Genomic DNA, 23,699 nt, shown 5'->3' with positions numbered 1-23,699 from the left:
TCCGCTTATTTTTATTCAGCAGTTGTAGATAAAATAGAAAATAAATCCATGCCCAATGTATTTGATGTAGAATGAGCTAGACTTTGAAAGATTTATTGTACAGTTAAGCTTGGGGATATTTGAACAAACAGGCGTAGACTTTCTGTGGGCAAATAGATAGATGAGGAGCTTTGAGATCAATCATTCTATACTGCTGCTGAGTAGGAAATCACTGAATGTACCTATAGGCTTATATACATACATGTGAATTATTCTGTGTCAGCATATAGAAAGTCAGCCCTACAATGAAAATTAAAAATACAGAAGCCTGAAGTAAAGCCTCTAAAATAAAGTGCGTAACTGTTCTCAGAGTGACTGTGAGAAATATACATTGAACAGTTTTCAAATTGGGCTGTTCATATGCCTAGATTTGTTTTTCAAATTTTGTGGGATTTGATACTTTTAATGTGCCTATCATCTAAAAAATGTCTAGTTTTGTATAAAAAATTTTATTTAAGAAAATGAATTGCGAACTTCTATTGGGAATTGATGTAACATTACAGTTGCTGTAATGTTAATGATTCATGCTTAGTTCAGATGACAATACGAATTCTTTTTCTGAAACACACACACACACACTATTTTCCAAACTTTTTTCTTTATTTCAGTTATTAGATTATGTAATAATTTTCTTATACTGAAAGGAAAAACAGGAAAGAAATTAAGTATCATTACTTCCCTGTAAATAAATAATAGTATTGAGAGCATTAGTCAGCTACCAGATTGTTATTATACAGGGCTTGTACAAACATAATTTGTGAATAAATTGACATCAAGATAAAGAAGGCTTAATTACTAGGGTCTGCAGATCTAAGTTAGTAAAAAGATAATATGCAACATACCTGGCATAGTTTTTGTGAAGTTACTCTATACTTGTAGTGTATACTATAGCATTCTGACGTCTTTTCACTCCAGTGTTCTAATCAAAGGGATTCCTAGGGTTGGAAACCAAGTTATGTTATATAAATTTAAATCATAGTAATCAAAAAATTCTAGTATTTGTGACTTCAGGGTGGTTCAGTTCTTTCCCCTTTCTTTAGAATTTGAGCACATCCTTCTGCCTTTGTTTGCTTTTCTGGCCTTTAAGCTGTTTTTACTCAAGGAGCATACAAACTGGCAGTAGAGAATTTGGATTACCCTTTGTGTAATTACAATTACAATTCCAGTAAATTGGCAATTGCATATAATGCTTTCCACTTCATTTGAAAAATATACTGCCCCGTTCACCTGAGTTTATTTCTTTCTTTATTCAGTGTTTTTTTTGATTTAGGATTTATTTGTACTTACTATTGTATTGTGGAAGAGATGAGGACAATATCACCTAACGATAGCATGCTCTCCACCTGTCTCAGCTGGCTTTGTCACTCCACTGCTGCCTGACGTTTCTATCTGAGTGGAGCCATGGGAATGCAGGGGAGAAATTTGGATATATTAGCGGAGGCATTTGGTGAAGGCTGAATGCAAACTCAATTTTTCAACACAGAGCATGTGTTAGGAAAAACACTGCAACAGAAATAATTAATTTCTTGAATCATGAGTAAGATTTAATTTAGGAGGCCCTAATTGGGATTGCCACTTGAAGCAAATGGCATTGTCCTTTCCCTGTGCTTCAGGAAAGTGAATTGAAAACTGACGTCACACTTAATATATTTCAAAAATGTAAAGCAGACTTTTTAAATCAGATTTCCAAAATGGTTACACTATTGGCAACTTTGTTATTTATAAAAATGCAGTATCTTATAACAATCAAGAGTACTGTCTTAGTTTGTTAGATGTGTAGAAGTATAAAACTAAATCTGGAAATGCCTAGTAAGTTTTGCATAACAAAGGTTGCTATTGACTTCACTGCTTGGTATCAATGGGCACCTTTCCCAAGTGTACATTGCGTAAGAGCCTCATAGCTGGCTGACATTAATTATCACTCAAATTTTATGCTCTTTCACTGCTTCTACATATAGCATTAATTTATGCTTGATAGATCCCATCCTCAGTTGAGAGCAAAGTACTACTGCAGTGGGGAGTTTCAAGACATGTGGCCTCCTAACATTCCCCGTGCCAAAGGGGCACATCTGCTTCTACATACCCTAAAGGGTGATGTGCTGACTCCCCTTCAGAGCTCCTCAGTTCAGCTGACTAGCTACAGATCAGGATGGAGCCAGAGCAACATTTATTTTTCTGTTGTGACTAATGCTGTTTCTGATTACTGCTTTTTTCTTTCCTTTTTTTTTTTTTTTTTTTTTTTTTTTTTTTAAAAAAAGTTTTGACATTTTGTCTTTGGTGTTTTAATAACACACTGAAGAGACTCCTGTAGGCAACTTTCTCATACCTTACACTTCTCACAGTTTCTCTTGCTATGTTCTTCATCTTCTGCAGTATGTATTTTGATGCTAAGAGGATGTCCTTGTTCCTGATTCAGTGTTCCTGAACATCATCTGTTTCCTAAAATCAGATTAAAAAAAATTTCTTAGATCATTCTCCTACTGCATGCTCTCTCTTACCTAAACAATGTAATCCTGGCTGTCTTTGGTCCATAGTTGCCTTGTATTGTGATATTTGTAAGTTTAAGTGCACAGAATATATCAAAATCTCTGAATAATTTTGTTCTAATGTATATATGTTTTAGGGGAATATATGTGATTTATGAAAAGTATTTCATTTGTACACAATGTATACTTTTTGGTGGAAGAGCTGTTTCAAGTGATCTGTCTAAATATTTCACATCTTTTTTTAGTTTAAAAATTTTCAATTGCTCTTAACTCCATTTCCAAGAGCTTTACGATTTAATAATTTCCATATGCGACATACAACTTTTGTGAAGCTCGTCTGTAGACATTACCTAATTCATTTTAAAATCATCTTGGAAACATTGAGCTGAATTATTCTATGTGCACCATTTATAAATAAATTCACTGAGAGCTTTCTTTTCTTTTCCTTCTCTCCCAACCCCCACTCGTTATTTTTATTTTTTGTGCATTTCTGCCAGAGTAAACGCTACCTTATAGTAGCACAGAGAACAGGGCTTTTGGAGTAAAGATGAAAAATAAAAGTGGAGGGAAGGAGAAGCACATTATAAAACGTCTCAGTAGATCCTATTGCTGCTGGTTTTGAAAATACCCTGCTGTAAATTTTGCTTCTTCTTTTGGTGTTTGATTTGAGGATTGATGATTTTGTCTTTGCAGACTGTAACAGAAAAGCACAAGCTAAATGTACCTGAAACAATGACCGAGGTCCTGGATGTTTCAGATGAAGAAGGTGAGTTCATTATGTTCCTGTTCTGTATCACTTACACCACCTGTAATATAGGCTCAACATAGCTACTTAAGTGCTTTGACATTTTTTTTGCAGTTCTTGAAATTATGTTCTGTGCAATAGCTTTTTTTAAAATGATGTGATCGTTACGGGATTTGAATAGGGGTGCCAAATATTGACCCAAACCAGGATCTTAGATCCATAATTTTTTCTTCAGTACAAACTTAAAATCTTTTCAGAGCCAATTCCTCAAATGTGAGCGTTTCTCAACTTGAGATTTAAAATTCAAGTGTAAAGCTATCCCAGAACTGGGTTGGATTCGCCTGTAAATAGGTATTTGAGTACTTTCTGGATTGCCACCTAGTTCAGATAAAAATACTGAAGAGTTTTGCTTAATTGGAAGCATTCCTGTAAGAAGATGCATAAGGTGGAAGGGGAGAAGTTCCCTTAGGGGCCTTTTGGCACATGCAAAAGACATACATGACATAAAATAACATGACATGAAGTAACAACATGCTATTAACTTCAGCACTTTGGTCTCAGACTCTATTCCATGTACAGACAGGAGGCATATATTGCATCACTTAGCTAAGTCCCAGGAAAATTTCTGTGAACTTCTGGAGGGATTGATAAAGTACTGCAGTTTCATACTGTACAGAAATAAGGAAATAGCTTAAGAACATACATTTCTAAATGTTTATGACTGACCTTGTAATAAATTTTAATCATGATCTCTCATAAGGGATACCTACATGAATTTTCTAACTTCTTTTTAACTGTTGGCAATGTTAATTAATATTACAGTATCATACATATGCCATATCATATGGTTATTATTCCTTCGTAGGAGCAATTTGTAGAGTCACTGTAATTTTGAAAAGCCCTAGGAATTTAGGAACCCAAGTTGTTGGGGTTTTTTTTCTTTCACAAAGAACACAAAGGCACTTATGGTTATGAATTACACCAGAAGTTAATGATATTCATAGTCCTGAAGTTTTTAAATTACTTTTTTGAAATGGAAATTAAATTAGTTATTCTCTTGATAAAATACTATATTTGGGCTCCTGATATTTCTTTCTTAATGCTTACAAAGCTGCAAGCAAAGAGAAACAAGTGTTTTAAATTGTTTGTATTTAGAAAGAAGTTACTTTCTGCTGCAACATAATCCGTTAATTACTCTCAGGCTTGTTCATGCTGAATTTTCTGCTTTTGAATAGCATCCAGCTACTTGTGTAAAGAAGATGATAAAAGGCGTTGAAACTGCTTGTAGCCTTGGGTTCACATTGTTTAATTTTCTGCCATTCTTGGGAACCACCATTTAACCATCTTAAAATCCACAAAGCATAGTACTGTCTTTCTACTTCTACAGCATTAACTTATAGGATAGTCCTTTTTCTGAAACCAACTTATATGTTGTACAGCATTTAAACACTCTGATGATGAACGCTTCAGTGATGGGGAAGCATATAGTGGCACAGGTGCTGTTAGCAGAAGTTCATGGAGTAAGACATGCAAATTTTCTCTTTTTGTTTAACTGTTTGTTCATTTTATTGTGTTGAAGAATCATGAATATGCTTAATCTGAATGCCTAACACTACTACTCTTTGTTACTTTTGAGGTGTGGCTGGGCCTATGTTTCCTGAAAGGTGGAAGGAAAAAGGGAAGCCAGAAAATCTGAAAGATTTATTACCTGTATCTTTAATTGTATGGGAGGACTTACTGTGGCCATCTAGCATGACTAATGCTCTCCAATGCATTACATTAACATTCTGCTTTCTGTCACCATCTGACACCTACTGCTTGTCAGTACGTTGCAGGATATGAATAGGTCCTCTGGCACATTGCTGCTCGGGACTTTGTACTGAGCACTCATTGACAGCGTTTCTGTGATTCTGCTGCAGGTTGCTAACCAGGTTGGTAACAGTGAATGTGCTTCATGCTGCTGTCCCTGTACAAACTGTTTTGGGAGGCAAAAAGTATTTAGGTTGTTGCAAAAATTGCCGACAGGGGTGATAATCACAGGAATTTAAAGTAGGAGGGAACTGGAAGACTGGAGAAATCAACCTTTCAGTGATGGTATCATCTTTGTAAGAGGCTAGCAATAAGGTTGCAGTAATGCCGTGTTCTTGGCTGTTTTAAAGTGACACAATATCTTCTGAAATAAATTTATATGACACATTAAACCAGCCAACTGTAATCATATAATTACAAAGCTGAATACAAGAAGAGTATTTGAGTTATTTTTCAACCAGGCTACTTTTGCAGGCAGGAGAAAGTAGAAATAGTGAAGAAGTGGGATGCTATTGTTCATGGCGGTATGCTCTTGAAGTTCCTTCCATAAAGGTAGATCAACACCCCACAATCATTAATGCTGACATTTCAATTGCAAAGGAGGGATATACAAACAGAAGAGTCTAGCAAGTAGTCTTAAGTACATAGTGGATGAGACAGAATCACAGTATGAAAGAAGAAAAAGCCTCCCTATCACAAAGTGTCTAAAAGTTGCTAAAGATTCAACCTTATGATTGGTTGAGACAAAAGTCTGTTTCTTTTAAATTTGAATTTTTTTAAAAGAATGTACAAATAAGTTGTCTAAGAAGAAAGTCATTAGGACATGGAATTTGTTGAAGCTGTTCTAAAAATGGAAACAACTTCATCACATAGCCTTGAATAATTTGCAAAATAAAATATACATTAATCACTATATATGGTAATCATCCATAGTCAGATTGTCGCATTTTTCCTCTCACAAAGTTTTTCCTTTTTCTCCACCTTTGCTTTCAAGCTTACTAAAAATTATGGTATTACATCATTTGAACATACTCAGAATGATAGTATCTGCCTAAAAGTGGGGTTTGCTATCCCTTTTTGAATGTGAATCAGTGACAAGGTGGCATACTTGAACTATTGCATTGCTGAAGTACAGTAAAAATGTGACCTTAGACTCCCCCCAGAAAGTTCACAGCTAGTTCATATCTGATTCCAACAGATTTCTACTGGGGGGGGGGGAGAAAAAAGAAAGAAATTCTATTTCTTACTGAAAAAAAGATAGTTTCCTAATTTTTTCCAGTCTGGACAAAATATCAATAAACAAAATTTTCAAATTGCTTAGTACATCTAGTTCAGATATAACCACACTCATAAAAGACCGAAGTCAAGGACTGAGAAGTTACTGCTTTACAGATAGACACTTTAATAGGGTCAGGAATTTATTCCTGGCACTGCTGCTGATGCTTAGATGACTTTGTGGAAATCACTCTAATTGTCTTTGACTTCCACTTGTAGAACAGAATAGTGACGAGCTGCTTTGCCTGACAATTTGGGATCTGTGAAAAAAATGCTGCATATATCTGTCTGTTTATCTTTGTAACTGTCTACCTGTAACTAACTAGCTACCTAGGTATTACTTTGAACACTGTTATTATAAAATGGTACTGTGCTCTGGTACCTAAGAATATTTTATTGTCAAAACGTATCGCTTCATATGTCTGGAAACTGATTCTTGCTTTTTGATAAACATACTGAATTCCTTAACAGCATCTATAACTGCAGTGAACGATGCTAAGACGTGGCAGTGAATTTCCTGAGTTGCCATCATACATGGCCTTAGAGTATGTTAATATTATTGTCGTATGTGTGAGAAATGAGCAGTTAAATCTGGGCAGAATTTGTTGCTGTTGTGTGTGCACAGAGTTCCGCTGAAGTAATGTCTTAAATAGATGAGACTTAAGGCAGAGTTTTCATAATAAAATCTGGAAGTTAAAGTTGAAGCCAGTAACTGTTGTTGATTAGACTTAGTTCAGTTGCTATTGCTGGGACTTAAAACACAGTAAATCCAGAATATTGCTGCTGGGTTAACTCAACCGTTTTATAGATGTTAGGATAAAATGTAGACAACGCCCATTGATTTACAGAAATAAATCTGAAGCTATCTATCAAAAGCTGAAACCAGGGAAGGGAAAGAAATCTGTACTTACAAAGGAATAGCTGGTAAATAAGAGCTAATTCTTAAAATATTAATTACTATGCCCACATTGAAAACATGCCAATATCTGTCCCTCGTTTCATAATAAAGTTTGAGCTTTAAATGCCCTAAAAGGTTTGTCATGAGATTGATTTTTTGCTTGGTCATCTTAGCAATGTCATCCAAGATAAAGAGATGCTACTCTGAAAAGTTGTTTCTGTTTACATAGCATTCTTGAATTTATATATATTCTCTTATCTCTTATTTGTTGCATGACCAAAATGAGCTTTGGGGTTTTTTTTGGTTGTATTTGTTTTTTGTTTTTACTTTCAAGTGCTAGATGTGCAAATGCAACAGGAAATCAGAAAACTAGTTCCTATTTTTTTGTTCTTACGTTGTCAACACTAAATGTTCTCAGAATTATGGTAAGCCAATCCATTTTTATACTTTTAAAAATATTATAGCTTTGTTGATGGTATTGCTAAGAAGTGTAAAAAAAAAAAGTAGTAAGTAGAGTTGACTGGGATTTTTGCATTGAAGAAGGTGGTAGCTCTATAAACAAATTAAGAGTCCGAGTTTGTCATTGGAAAGACACTAATTTTATTCTTGGTGGAATACATTTTGCTGATGATTGAGCTCACTTGTCAACATTTTAATAATAAAAATAGGAGATTATAGGTAGGCTGCAAATATTTTGGTAAAAGTTTTAAAGAAACCGGTGTTTTTCATTTGCATCAGTGTTCTTCATAGAACTAACCAGATTAGTAGAATTAACCAGATTAGCAATAATAAATGATGTGAGTGGAATGTGTAGGCATAACTAAAAGTAGAAGCACAGATTTGTTAGTGCAAAGGAGGAGTAAGGCAGGAGCATAACCAGGAGATACTACTACATTTATCTATATGTTATTTTCCTAAATTATTATTATATGAGCAATTATGAGCATCAAGTAATTTCATCAGAGATTTAAGATATAGAGGCCTACAACAGATTGTTCACTGAAGCAAATAGTCCATCTAAATCATGATCAGCACATAAAAAAGGAGAAATATGTTTCTGAATAGTCTTATTTATCTGATCTAAACTAATCTTTAAAGCTAACAGATGTTATTCCCACACATGATTGATAAAAACTAGTTGTTTTTACATTTACTATAATTTTAATTAGCTAAAGATTTTATGGTTACTGACAGTACTTACAAATACTTTGTAGTCAAAATGAGTCCTCCCAGAGGAACATGAGCACTCTGTGTAGAGAAAATGTCGTGGCTGTTGTTCCCTCTAACCAACATTATTGTGAAAGATGACTTGTGTGTCAGTACATGACATTGTACATTTTTTTTTTTTTTTTTTGAAAGTGCTACATAAAGGCTGGTACTTGCCATACGAATTTCACAAAGGCAAAATCAGTAAGCACTTTGTATCCTTGGGAAAAAGCCAAAGAGATTTCTTCCCCTTTACATTTTAATGCAGGCAGACTTTTGATCAAAGATTTGTTCTGAGTCATCGATAATTCTCGCAGAGAGATTCCTTGCTTAATGCCTGATCTAAATATTCCAAATTATGAGGAAATTTCCTGTTTTCATAGGTAATTTTGATCTTAATTAGGGTGAATTTTCTCCTTTTGTAAGAAGAAAGCAGTGTTCTGTTGGAACAAAAAACTAAATCAGTTCTCCATCGCTTTCCCCAGTATGTTCTTTTAATGTCATTTCCTACTAAGAATTCTTTGTGGGATGTGCTTTATTTCTCTTCTGAAACCGTACAAGGAACTCATTTAAGTCCCAGCTTGAATGTACGTTGCCCAGTAGCCCCACCACACCTCAGACCTGCCAACATGCCAGTTAGTATCTGTGACCTCCAAGGTGGCTTAGAGAGGGAGAAGTAGTTTGTCCTGATCAGATTCTAAAAAGACAGTGCTTGTATTCTTTGTTACTTAGTTTCAACATAACAGCTTTTTAAATGCCATAGCAGCCACATGTCAAATATTAGAATTAATTTTGCAGTACAGTAATTCAAGAGAAAACAGAATCTGGTCGTCTTTCCCTCTGCAGAGTCCCTGGAAGGTAGATGTATAGTTTTTTTCTTTTCATTTGCTTCACTTTCTCTTTCTGCAAATACTTCATTGAGCTATCAGTAGCTTACACGATGATTTGTGTAAAGTCATGTGTAAAACTCTGTTTTTCTGACTGGCTAAAAGTACAGACATTTAGAGCATTAGCCAAAGTTATTGTAACACTGGAAAATTTCTAATGTGTGTGGACCATTAAACAGTGAATTGACTTTGAGAACCAAAGTTTTCCATGGAAAGCGTCAAGAGAAACTCTGCATTATATACTCCATTAAAGGTGCTTCAGGGCTTATATATTCCATAAAAAACTCATGCTTGCCATAGCGCTCTCTTCTCCATCTGTTACTTTTAGGAAGCAGCACTTTATATGGGGAGCCGTAGACTTATCTGCATGTTGCAAAGAAAACAGTTATTTTGGCAAACTCACATAACTGTATGTGGCTTTAAAAACATCTATTAAAAGGAATTCGTGGCAGTTTTTATCATAGCCCTTTTTCTTTCCCCCTTTTAACCTTTTCCTTTATTCTCTCTGTGCTTTGTGAGAAACTGCAGGAATTCTGATACTGCAGTTGCCATTTGTTTCTCTTACATAGCAGGAGAAAACTGTGGGAACTACAACTTTGTCCAGGTTTCTCTAAATAAGTTAACTCTGTAGATGGATATCTAGAATCATACAGTGAACATTTTTAATCTGATTTCTTGATCAAACATTTGCATGTTTCCCTGATAACAGTAGACAGGATAAGTTCTGAACAAAGCTGATGTGTTTAAGATATCCTAATTAAACGCTTCTCCCACGAGCCAAAATTGACGGGCTAAGTGGAGAAGTGCACATGTCCGAGTGCCCCAAACTACTGTCTATTAAATGTTATTTGCATTTCAGACATGCTTTTGTTGAAAGATTTCAAAATGGCTCATAATCATTACTTAATCTGTAATTTATAAAGGAAATACTACTCCCTTAGAAAGATAGGAGACAAAATACAACAGCATCACTGTGGTCCTCCAATTATAATGATGGGATAAAATAGTCTGTGTTCAGCTCTGTCACTGAAGGAGCAGATCTATTGTCTCAGCATGTAGCTGATTTGTAGTCCTTTCAGTGATTTATGGTGCTCAATTCCTATGTTCAAACATGTGAAATGGTTGGACTAGATAATCTCCAGAGGTCCCTTCCAACCTTACTGATTTTATGAAATCATCAGTATCAAATTTGCTTTTTTTTTTCCTCTGTACTAGAAGGTAAGACAAATATTTGCTAACTGAGAGGGCATCAGATGTTAAAAATCTTCGCAGGTACTTCCTTTCCTGCTAACAGGGATCTTAAAACTTAGTAGTTGAGATGTGTTGCTGTATTTGGATATTGTGGGTTGATAGTACACAGAAATAATATGTGATCAGCATAAAATCAAAAAAAAAAAAAAAAAAAAAAAAAAAAGCTGACTCTGTCAGAGTCCTGTGAAACTCAAAAGAATGATGCCATTGCTGCTATTTTAGTTCAGTCTCTGTGTTCAGCAATGTCTTAAAGTTCCTTCACGTTCAGGACTTTTAAGTTTCTCAGAGCAACATGTTCAATTTTCCTGGAGTGCATCTGCAACACCAAACTGCACATCACGAAATTCCCTAGTTAGTACCAAGTTGCCCAGCATGGTGCAGAGTTATGCAGGGATACATGCTCAGGTCAGCTGCATGACGCTGCGACGCTGCTCCTAGGTTAATAGCCCCTGTGAGACACAGTTTGTTTGCTCCTGCACAGCACTCAATAGTTAGTTGTGGCTCTACTGCTTCTGATCCTGGGCAGGTGTGTCTGCACAGCTCTGCGCTGTGGTACGTAGGGATTCACCAGTCCAATAATCCCTGTGTGACTCTCCACTGCTCACAATAGGTGTGCCATTAGTTGGCTTGATTGTGACAAATACATATTTAATAGAGTGTTGCTAACAATGATCAGCCTCGTCCTCATTCGTCCACTGTTAATTTATCAGCCTTTCTTGCCTTAAGCATAGAATTCAAATCCTTAAGTTTATTTAATTTTCCCACTCTGTTTCTTAGATTTACTGTATCTTTTTCACCTCTTCATTCAGTTTTATACCCTCCTTTCCCCTCTCTTTACTCATCTTGTATCCAGTCCTGCAAAGTACCGAGTTCACAGCTCTACAGAAGAGGCCAATTGATTTAATAGTTGTTGAACACAATCAACACCTCATAGAAATGTTCAGTCTCTTGTTTAGCAGATACACAGTTCCTAGAAACTCATTTCTTCCTAGAAAGAGGCCTATAACCTGCTAAATTTATACTGACTTTGTGATACCTTTTCTCTGCAACTTTTGACCCTTTCCAGTTCTCCTTTCACCTCTCACATCATCTCACTTCAAGTGATCTCTCTCCCTCTCTGATTTTCATCTTTTCTGTTCTCTGAGGAGAGAAGAAAGAACCTCAAGTTTTGTAACGTCTTCAAAGATGTTAGTTTGGTCACTGGAAACGAATAGACTGACCAGATCATTGGTGAGAGTGCAGTGAGACCATGACACTTTCTGAGTTATGCTCAGAAGGAGCATAACTCATTTAGGAGTTATTTGCACTCTACAAAGTAAAAAAAAAAAAAAAAAATAATAGCAAATATAAGTACTTGAATACTTGCCACTTTTTTGTTTAGAAGCTAAATTAATATTCCTCAGTTTGGGAATAAGCATTTCTTTTAGCAGAGTCCAGGTACATAATACTTCCTTCTGTGCTTTTTATTTCCTTCCAAAACTGCCCTAAAGAGTAAGATATTCAGAAATGAAGATCAGAACAAAATCATTAGATGTATTTGAGAGATGGGCAATGGCAGTGATGTGGCGAAGGCTGAACAGGAATTCTGTAATTAGGGTACAGTGCAAGCTCAAACCAGCCAGTGTTTTGTAGTCCATTTTCTCGTGTCAAGTAAGTCTCTGCAAGTCTACTGATACTGAGGAAATGAATGTATTCTTTCAGGGAATTAGAAGGTAAATCACTAAGTGAGTAACCTGTTGAAATCCACCTGTAAGTTCCTAATCAGTGCTGGAAATTATATAACATCGATATCAAGTGCTGTATGCATCATGAACTGCTTAATAAGTGGTGAAAACATGACTGTCATTAATTTGATGGGAAATGTGATGGCAGATGAATTGTTTCCAGCATGATAAAATGGGTAATTTCTTGCACCTTTACATGGTTACCGTCTGGTAAGATTTGCTGTGTGAAGAAAGATCATGGTCTGCTGAATATATAACTTCTCAGCAGATAACATGTCTGTATTTTTTTTGTGCAAATTCCATTACAAATAATTGATTGAGACTCAGGAATATAGCTGTGTCAGATATTTAAATGACAGTGCAGTATTACTGGCAGGATGAATAAGTGCTTGTTACAGAGACTCAAAATAATTTGTTTTGCATATGTGCGGTTGCCTTGCAGATCAGGAATTCAGACGCTAAGGTATCCATAGTTGCATGAAATGCTACATTGCTATACAGTCATTTAGACTTAGCACACCAGTTGTTCTTCATATGATAGGCTGCACACTATTTGTTTTGTTTGATGATGGGAGGAGATGGTGGGAGGAGGGTGTTTCTCTTATTAAGGAAAGATGGAAGGGCACCAAGGGTTGTGGGAAGTGACTTGAACTTCCAGCTGATTGACTCATGACTAGTGGGCTAGCACGTAAGCTGTAATACCAACAGATAGATGTTCAGAAGACATTGTAAATTATTCATAAATAATCTTATTACTGTTTGCAGATGTTCACATCATACAAAACAGCTAGTGTTACTTAGCTGCATTATTGACAACTCTTAGATGAGAGGTCAGAGTTAAAATATGAGTAGAGTTTTTTTTTGTTTGTTTGTTTGTTTTTTGGTAAAGGATGTGGGTGTGATGAAAGCAGTGAAGACTTTGCCTTTGTTTCTATTATGGATAGAATGTCTGGCATGAATATAAGTATCTAGTTTATTTGAAATATAACTTGAAATTCCTTTTATTGTTTGATTAACAGCATTGCTTTAATATCTTCCAAATTTTCAGTAAGCCCTGTGCTTTATAATACGACATTCCCAGGAAACAGGAGGCATCGTTTGTCAGAAGACAGGAAACATGCAATGATTAAATGCATTTTATTGTTTTCTGTGAAACAGTGCCCGGACCCTGCCTCCTAATGTGGGCAACTGGGATTTTCAAGAGTTCTTGTTATTATACTAAAAAGATCTAGGCTTCGTTTTTACATATGATATTTGTACACATATACACAAACTCTTTAAAAGCCCTCAGATTATTTGATTTTAGGTGAAAAATCATACAAGTCTGTCAGATGAAAAATGAAGCTAGAAAAACTAGTTTGATGGGTTTCATGAAAAGGAATAATGAAGAATGTCTGCCTTTAGAAGTGAGCACCACTCATAGAGCTTGCAATGCTAATAAACGTTTTGCAGGGAAACAGTGATGTTTTGACAGAAATAACAGCAGTAAAAAATAATTGCTTAATCTCAATATTACTTTATTAGGACTTGATATCACAGAAGTGGTTGCTATCCTGATGCCCAAATGGATTCTCCAAGCATGGATACCCGTTGTCTAACCTTTAATACTACCCTCCAGGTGCTTCCCAGCATATCAGAGTGAATTGCCACAGCTAGGATGTGTACCCTCTGAAGGCTGTGCTTCTGTATTATGGCTGAAGTCTGCTTCATGTAACTAGGCATGAGCTTCAGGTTCTTGATGTTTGCCAGTGCAACTCAGAATATGAGAAACTTGAAGATTTTGGTGGGCTGCCATCATGTTTTGGGGTTCTTCAGGTTTCCCTGGACCCCTGGCAGGCTCATACATTAGTGATTAATGGTTGGGAAGTGACTGGAAACATAACAGGTATAAATACATCTGCAGGCAGAAACTGCAAGGAGAAACCATGTTGCAAATGGAGATGAGAAGAAACATTTATATGCTACTTGGCAATAGTCTGCTGAGGAAAACCAAATTGTGACATCATATAGACAGTATTTTCTGGGGAAAATAATTTGGGACCTAAAAAAAATGAAATCTGTTGATATTCGGAATATTTGCAAAAAGGATAATATATGGGATAGTCTAATATCATCTAGACTTTAATTAATTTTGAATTACTTTCTGCTTGATGAACAATAGCAGCTATGTATGTGAATTTAATTCCAGTTTCTGTGTATTGGCATGTTTTAGAAATAAAAATTTTTTGCCGATCGTGCAAGAGTGTTGGAACTTGGGTGAGAGAGCTTCATATGATGTGGAGTTTGGACAATGGAGAGTTTAAATTAGGATTTGAAGCTATCAGGCACTGGGCCAGAGAAAACACCTTTCCAGCTGAAAACACATAGCATACAATCAAACTTTCATCTTAAAGTATCAGGCAGTTATACATTATAGCTGTTACCAGAGAGCTGAAATAGATAAAGGAACAACAGAGAAACCATACTTTGTAGAATAGTAAAGAAGTATACCCCTTACTGGTATGTGCAACAGCAAAATTTAGATTAAATCGAGTTGATTATTCACCTTGATTTTGATTTTTTTTTCCCCCTGCTTGTTGTACCAGTTTTGTTAAGTACATTAATTGCTTGTGGATTGCAGTGTTTCCTGAGTGGAAGTTGCTTTCTTGTTCTTTTGCCATCCAGCTGTTAGATCTTAACATGTAACTGAAATCAAACTTGTGCATGCACTTAGCTCTTGCCTTTCTGTGTTTGGTTTAAGGTGATGACACAATGACAGGAGATGGAGGAGAGTATCTTAGGCCAGAAGACCTCAAAGAACTAGGAGATGACTCTTTACCAAGCAGCCAGTTCCTAGATGGTATGAACTACCTGAGGTACAGCTTGGAAGGAGGACGATCTGACAGGTATTTGCCTGGGCATATGCTTACAGCAATTCTAGATGTACTTTGTTAGAAATATTTAAAGTCCCTTTGTCAGTGGTTTTAAATCAAGGTAAATCTGGAATACACTCATCAGGCTTTCTTTATTAGAAATGTCAGGGGCAAACTGTCACTTTGCAGAAATGTGTATGATCAGGAAGAATATTTCTTGACCAGTCCGGAAACAGATACATTGATACTCTATTCAGAATCAAGGGAAGAATTTGCTTGCGATTCCTATCTGGATCTTTAAAAGGCCTAGCTTGCTTTTTTATCTTTGTGGTTGGGCAAAGGAAGAATAGTGTAGTTGACTGCGGAAGGGGCTTATGAATCATCCCAATCTCCTCCTGTCATGAGTCAGGGAATGGGTGGGTAGGTAGACAGAGTGCTTCAGCATTTAGGTGACTTTTTTGAGTTGTTTGTGGGCTACAGCTGTAAGGAAGGGAACAATGGACTTAGTCATTCCACATTAGATTGGTAGTGAATATATTGTCAGCAAGCATGTTGACTCTTGCCCTATTTCCTCATGGTTAAATTAACAGGAGAGAGAATGATTTTCCTTCTGTTGATAGAGCACAATATTTAAGCACTGAATAAAAAGAAATTTACATTAGAAATAAGAGGATGTGTTCAGTCCAGAAAACATTGACTTGAATAAATCTAACAAGTTGAAGTGAGATCCAGATTTATTTGTGGAATAATAATGCCTGTAACTTAAGTATTTCTGATTTTGAGTCAAACATTATAAAAGCACAAATAAAATGAGGCAGAGGAGACAGAAGACTCTACACTTTAAAAGATATATTGTAATTTAGAATACACCACTATAGTCTACGTAAAATACAGGGTTCCATTTTAAAAATTAGAGCTTTTACTGGTGAGTATAAATGTAGATCCAGGTACCTAATCTGGCAGATTAATATTCTACTCACAGTTCTAATTTAGAAGAGGCTACCAAGCATTCCTGTTCAAAAATGGCAGCATCTGGTTTAAATCAGTAATGTGTCCAGATTTGTCATATTTAGAATCACTGAAGGAGGGAAAAAAAATGGTTGAGGTCATGGCAACTGGAAGGATTTCTAGCCTGCCTCATTTTCCAGTCTTCATTGTTATTCTGGCAGCATTTCCCAAGCTCAGTAAAATCAGTAGAATCCATCCTGTTTACTTCAGCAGGCTATGAATTGCTCTTGGAACAAAACATGTTAGGAAACAGTTCAGTTTGCCTCACAGCATGTCTAAATCCCTCATCATTCAGGCCTTCTAAACTTGGAGTATGCTGATTTTTAGACAGCTCCAATAAATCCACTGAAAATAAAATGACTGTTGCTTTTGAGTCTCAGGGGATGTTAAAGAACTACATCAGAATGCTTAAAAATCAAAATATTTCACCGTTACTATTATGCTCTTTCAATGAGTAACAACATTTTATTTATTTATTTTAAGATATTGTTTAGGAATGATTGGGCAGTCAAGTGTTAAGCCTGTTTTTATTCTTGTTTAGAATAGTTTAGCTTGTAAATACAGTCCATGGATTTCAGTAGATTTTCACTGGCGTATAATTGATACTTAAATGTGTCCTATTTTCTGTTGTATGAAAATGATTTAACATCCCATATCAAGTATCATTGTGTTGAGATGAAGCAAAATGATACATAGAGGTAGAATAAACGAAAAAGGTGCATCTTCTAAACTCCATGATCTCATTTTCTGTCACTATCAGGTTACTGTTTATAAGAATTTTCACGGACTGCTTAAATTATTTTGCTGTAATATAACTTGCATTGCATTACACTGACTGATTTTCAAGAAATTCAGCAAAACAAGATAGTACAAGCAGCCTGTCCTCATATAATCGTATGCATTAAACAATTTGGTTTAAAAAACATATATTTTTATTTTGTAACCATCTTCCCTATTTATTTAATTTCTCTCTCCCCTTCATTCTTTTTCATATGCTTTCGTTAGCACCATGCCGAGGTAGGTATTACATAACATAAAAATAATGTCATCCCTATATACTTTAATGGCACCTGTCTCTGTTCATCCATTCTGGAGGCCTGCTGTACACCGGAATGTTGATTTTGAGAAGACATTGCTGTTGGAGGTAGTTATAGTTCCAGATGAGTAGGATGTGCAGTGACAAATACTGATCCACCAGTACTCTCTGTCTGGGAAGGTTATAGTGTGATGTAGGTATTGTCTTATAGAAAGTTTCCTGATTCCTGCAAAGATACTGTTAGTAAGAATCAGGGGAGTTGCACTAGACCACTATAGCTGGTAGCTGTCCTTCTGTGATTGTGCTGCTAAAGCTATTTTGCTTTCCTGTAGGGAGAGACTGGTAGAATAAAAATGGAGAGAACAGACTATACTAGCTGGATTTGCCCTCTGGTTATTGAGAGCAGGAAATGATTCAGGCTGTATCAGATCACCACTGTTTGAAAAGAGTCGTATTCAGTGTAGGTCTCATCTAACTCTCCTGAATTGTGACAGGTGTGAGGAAGACTTTCAGTCTTTAAATAGAGAAATGTTTTCAAGGCTGATTTATACAGTTTTCAGTGGTAGCAGTTTCTTTTTCAAGGTTTCTGAAACCCCATGTACTGCTAACAAGCAGTAGACTCGGATGGACTGGAGACTGCTAGAGCTCTGTCTGGGTTGGCAAGTGGATGTGCACTGCAATGTGGTCTCCCCAGATGAGAAATGTGACTGGAGTATACTGCTGTTTTCTCTGGATGCCGTCTGGGGTTTACATAAGGCTTAGAACGGGTGGGTGATAGGTGCCTGCACATTCCCCGATACGGGCAAGATGCACACTTCTGTGCAGGAGCTTTGTAGTGTTCCTTGGTTTCACAGATCAAATGTTGTCTCTGCGCCTGAGCAGATGGCCCCACAACCCCTGCAACTGGGAATTAACAGCCAGATTTGACAAGACTCTGTGTTTAGGCGCACGTTTTCTGTCTCACTGAGGGTCATTTTTTTTACAGGATTCCTGAAGAGCTATTACAATAACAAATAATATACATACCTCTTAACTGGTGGAAACAGAGGCCTTAACTACTGGTTTGCTCTTCATGTAGCTGGTACGCTGCCCAAAAGAGGGGCAATGTCACCTCAACATTAGTTTTGAAATGAAGTAGTAGAAAATTTAAACTTAAAATTTACTGCAGACCTCAGTTGGGCTTGTATAACTATCTTGCCTATTGGTAAGGTCCATAGCCTCAATGTATGGATATGTGCTGGAACTTACATGCGTGTACTACATACTGGATACGTAGTAGCAATGTCAGGTACTTAGAGAAGAATATGGACAAAATCACCATACGGACAAGCAGTCAAATCTTGTACATACTTCCTTTCATTCAGTATCTCTGCAGGACATGACATTAGCTGAATGGCAGTACCTACAGCTTGGATGGCAAGCTTCTTGCAAGCATTGCATGGCATTGTAAACTAGTTCTGAAAGTGTCAAGTTTTAAAATGAATAAAGGACGATGATGGCAAATGGGGTCTGCTACTGAAGGTTATTTTTCACCCAAAGAACAAATGTTTACCTGAGGTATTGTTGTTATACAAAAGCAAATTGTAATGCGCCTACCTAATTTACACTAAAATGTTACTATATATAATACTATATATGTATTATATATAGCTATAAAGTACTATATATGTAATCAAAATACTCTTCGGTCAAGATTCCCTTTCCTAAAAAAAGTTACATACAGACAGTTAGGATGAACTACTGGCCCTACTGAAATCAATAGAAATATTGTTTGTTTTAATGGCATTTTATTCCAGAAATGTGTAATTCCAATAATACTTTGCTTATCAACCTTACATGTTTCATCTCTTCCATTTTTCCAGGTGAAAAATATTTCATGACATGCAAGAGAGATATCATTTTCTTTTCTCACTTCTTTCCAAGGCTGATATTTGTGTAATACTTATATTTGCTTTCAATTTTTTACAGTCCATTGATTTTGCTAAATATGCCATTGATAAATGCCAGTGATCAATAGCATTAATCATTCTTTCAGTGTTATATATTTTTAATAAAGATAAGATAACCATTTGCTTTTAAAAATTGATTCTAAAAAAGTAATATTGAATGAGTGTAGCTATATTAAACAAGCCTGACTGGTGTGACTCAGATGGTAAAATCTGTCTTCAAACAAGATCTGCATTCAGAGGCATTTAAATTTCATGTCTGTAGTGCAAACATGACATTTTTATTGCCAACTGCTGAAAGCTAGTTATCCTTTAAAAACCTACTTATATGCATAAATGATCTATTTTTCTGATCCTGTGTGGCTGTCCTTATGAACATTGCTCATGGAGGTGTAAAACATAAAACTTCTCCCTTCAGATGTGTGTACTGTATTCGTTAAGGTATCGAGCAACATTGGAGTGCACTTACAACATCTGAGGGGGGCTGATCTATTAAAAAATATATATATAATACTATAGATAGTAAATATCTGAAGGAAAAGAATAGTGCTATTTGGTAGCAGAAACCCCATTTACCTCAATACATCCTTGTTGCAGTGTCTTTTTTCTTCTTTTCTTTTTTGCTTGTTGCTAGTGGATCCTGCAGTTAAATTCTGAGTCAGTGCTTGGAAGCAGCTTATTACTGCCTTGCATCTCTCATTGCTACAGCAACCAGTTTTCTGTAGAGCTGTGTGTACTTACAAGTAAAACAGTGCTCACATTTTGGATTGCCTTTCTCAAGATGTTCCTGCTGTACAGAAGAGGAATTTTGTTGTACACAGAAGCATGTGGCTGGCCACAATTCATGTTGCTGTGTGTACCTTCCAGGGGACAATGTCAAGGTTACTCATTTATAGTTTCAGTGGGAGAGAGCAAGTCAGAACAAAGCTTCAGAAAGAGTTATTTCAGCTTTTCTTGAGCATTTTGTTTTTCCTGTATGGTTTGCTTATGTTACACAGCAGGAGAGAGAACACCTTCAAAGAGCTTCATAAGGAATTTCTGCTCTTTATTATACAGAAACTACTAAGCCACAAAGCCAAGCATAAAGCATTTGTGAATATAAAATAGACTGTAATCTAGATTAATCTCTAGGTTCTTCATCTGAAGCAAATAAGAAAAATCAATCCAAAGACTTTGTGGCTTTTGGTCAGAAAGCTAGTATAACAGAGAGTTTATAAAGTTCTGTTTTTTTCCCCCATATACATATATATGTATATACTGCCCCTGGAAGTTGCATCATATTTGCTAATAGCACGCTTCTTTCATTCTCCCACTTGATCTGTCACCACACCTTTACAACATCATCTGTACTGCTGATATATTGCTATGGCATCCTACCAACTTGCCAGCCTGCGATCCTTCAGTTCAGACAGGTCCCACACACTGAGCCATGGCTCCTACCTGAGGGACAGTGCCATGATTGATGATACAGTGGTAATCCCCAGCCAGCAGGTAAGCAAATTCTCTTAAGTTCACCTCTCTGTTGGGCACACGTGGAAATATGAAAAGATTACTGTGTGGATTGTGCTAATGGTATAGCATAGTGTGTGCTGCTTTATTTCTTATATTGTAAATCTCCAATCTCTTCTATGTAATGGCACATTATATTGTGCAATATTAAACTCTATTCCAAAATAAATGGATAAGTTGTATTAATGTTATACATGGACTATCTTTATAATATTCTCCATTTTAGGTGATATTTAAAAAAATGTTAACGGCCACTAGGCCAAATATTCAGGTTATCTAACAAAACTCGAAGACATTTTCCTCAAAGATACTATACTGAAGCATGTCTGTAGTGAAAAAAATGATTTAGAAATTATCAAAATCACAGCATTCCTGTTCACTGGGACCAGTAACATATTGCTTTGAGGAAGTACAAAATGTTACAGTAAGGAGTTTCTAGTACCAATACACTACTATTACTCCTTTTTGTTTTATTTTAAAAAATGCTTAAACTGTTTAGGTTCTACTATGCAAGGTACAACTTTTTATTATTTAGTTGATTAATTGATTTTATTGTAGTAAAATGAAGGGGTTTTTTTGCTTATTAAGGTAACGACTCTGGCCAAAGAAGCTGAAAGAAATTCATATCGCTTAAGCTGGGGCCCTGAAAATTTGGACAATGTTGCTCTCTCTTCCAGCCCTATTCATTCAGGGTGAGTGTATCAATTAGCATTATACTAAAAGAGAGAAAAAAAAAAAAAAAAAAAAAAAAAAAAAAAAAAAAAAAAAGGAATAGGATACCTGCAGTGGCAGCAACTTCATTGCCTCCTAGAGCTGGCAATAAGTTGCTATGATAGACTTAAGTTCTGCCAGTCATGCAAGTTTGAGTACAGAGACTATCTAGTGGAAGTCAGTGTGTTGATGTCAGTGAGCCCACTGTCAGGTTTGAGAGGAAGGAGAAGGGAATTCACAAATGTGTTCATCTATGTGGGTTTTATGGAGAAATCACAAATACAACGCTTATTTAAAGTTAGTGATAATTGAAACCAATAGCCCAGTAAGTCCAGATGGTGAGTGCTTCCCATGCTAATGAGTAGTTTAAGTAAGCTCCAAATCCAGGTTGTCAGAATCACTAATAAAAAGCTAAAGATTTTAAATTACCAGAAGCAAGTAATATCCAAGCAACCTAAAGACTGTATGGCTTACATGTATTTGACCACTATGTTCATATATTCTCACAATTAATTTTTCTAAGCTTTCATATTCATATAAGCTTGTTGAAATGGAGCAAGATGGATTGAAATGCTGTCCCAGCCAAATTCATCCTTATAAAGGTTATCCTGGTTGGCCTCAAAGCCTGTGAGAGTATTAAAGTGCTCTTACTTGCTGTGTTTTAAGTAATTGTATTCTTTACACTGAGCTCCACATTTGTGTCCTGCCATCAGATTTGATGTGGCATGTACCTATGAATTCATAGTGAAGGGCTGTCATAAAAAAGCATTTCATTTCTATGGAGCTATGTCCCATATAGCACTGCTGGACATCATGAGGTGAAAGACTTTTTGTTAATCTCAAATGAGTTTGCAACAATCATTAGTCCATATCTTTCAAAAGTAACACTGGAGTCCAATTTGTAGTGACTGGTGGTCTTGGTCCAGAAGAGGAACAATATTGTCATGACTGGGATTGTAAATTAACTAATTCATGGCGTATATGGAAAGTTTGTATGTTAGCTGGTAGCTGTCTATTTGGTATAGCCAGTGTTGTTTGGATTTGAGCTCTAAAACTAACAAATAAAATGAAAACACTTAATTTGCGCAGCACATATGTTAATACATGCCAAAATCTAAGCTTTAAATTTGTTTTCATGGCTTATGCTAACCCTAAATAGTTTGCAGGCTTTTTCCAAAGAATGTATTACTTTTCACTTTCAGAAAGATAAGTTTATACAGTGATTGTTGGGGATGAATTAAATACTTTCCAGTAGAGTGGTATTTGTTTCTGGGATGTGCAATCATTTTGTGTTTTTATCCAAAGAAAAAATAGTGATATTTTAGCTCCTTGTGGATGACCAGGATGCCAGTGGTAGAATAAGAATATGTAACTTTAATAGAAAAGAGTATCTCTGCAGCCTTGTTTGAAATAGTGATACTTAACGCAATTCTATTCATCTTTTTATATATCCCAACTAACCTGCCACTAAGTATTTTTGAAAGACACCTGAAATAACAATTGCTCAGTCTTTGGGAAAGACTACACAACACTTCATTTTTATCTTGCTTAGATTTAGCTGAGTCATTAAGTTATCATGTACTATAAACTGCTGAGGTGCATGTTGATTGCATCTATTTTTGAAAAATACATTGCCTACTACAGTTCTGCTTGTAACACCTTATTTTAAAACTGAAACAACTGAAAAAGTACTGTGTGCATAATTTGTAATTTATGCCCCTTCTGTCACCTACAGTCTCCTTCATACACAGACAGGTACCATCATTACTAGGTTCTTAGGAACTAACAACACTTGAAAGTTCAGTTGCATGCCTTGAAAAAGTATACTTCTATTACAAAAGAAAAGTCTTTAGTGTTTGAGAACAAATGCTTTATAACATTTTTAGTAGCTTTAAGCAAGGCTATGGTCTTATTTTTTGCCCAAGACTTGAGACATGTATCAAGTTTAGACCATGCATCAGAGAGGTATTCGGTAGTAATTTGTTTGTTTTATACTCTGTGCAATTTGAAAAAAGACTAACACTGCTTTCCCTCTGCAGTACTTCAGTGGCTAATCCCACTGGGTTCTTATTATTATTGGGTTTTTATTGAGCCCTCGTTGTAGGGAAGTGTTTCTGTTAATCACAGAGTGACACCCACAGGCAAAAGGATGAATTTATAAAGAACTTGTCTTACTGGTATGGGATTTCATAGACATACTTCAACCTAACTAGCCAAAGCATCTCCTATGCCTGGAATTTCAGAAAGGGAAAGCATTTCAACCTCTCTTTAGAATTTAAATAGAATTATGGTTTCAATATGTGGCTAATTTCATCAG

The 23,699-nt window shown here is 36.0% G+C and overlaps 1 protein-coding gene across 30 annotated transcripts in view; it reads left to right on the top strand.

Annotated features, from left to right (window-relative positions):
* The window catches only part of ANK2 (ankyrin 2), a 335,054-nt gene that overhangs the window by 254,831 nt on the left and 56,524 nt on the right, over positions 1 to 23,699 (top strand). For 17 of the 30 annotated variants that reach the window (XM_062574102.1, XM_062574099.1, XM_062574090.1 and 14 more), the window contains 5 exons: positions 3,219 to 3,291; positions 4,710 to 4,790; positions 15,061 to 15,205; positions 20,551 to 20,653; positions 21,260 to 21,363. In XM_062574102.1, the coding sequence (XP_062430086.1) occupies positions 3,219 to 3,291; positions 4,710 to 4,790; positions 15,061 to 15,205; positions 20,551 to 20,653; positions 21,260 to 21,363 (506 nt within the window). The remainder of the gene's footprint in view (positions 1 to 3,218; positions 3,292 to 4,709; positions 4,791 to 15,060; positions 15,206 to 20,550; positions 20,654 to 21,259; positions 21,364 to 23,699) is intronic. The other 13 variants (XM_062574110.1, XM_062574111.1, XM_062574106.1 and 10 more) reach the window with 2 other exon arrangements.

The sequence above is a fragment of the Rhea pennata genome, chromosome 4 (genome assembly GCF_028389875.1).
Source record: "Rhea pennata isolate bPtePen1 chromosome 4, bPtePen1.pri, whole genome shotgun sequence".
NCBI classification, from domain to species: domain Eukaryota; kingdom Metazoa; phylum Chordata; class Aves; order Rheiformes; family Rheidae; genus Rhea; species Rhea pennata.
The sequence above is the reverse complement of the archived record's forward strand: the minus strand, read 5'-3'. Positions and strand labels throughout refer to the sequence as shown.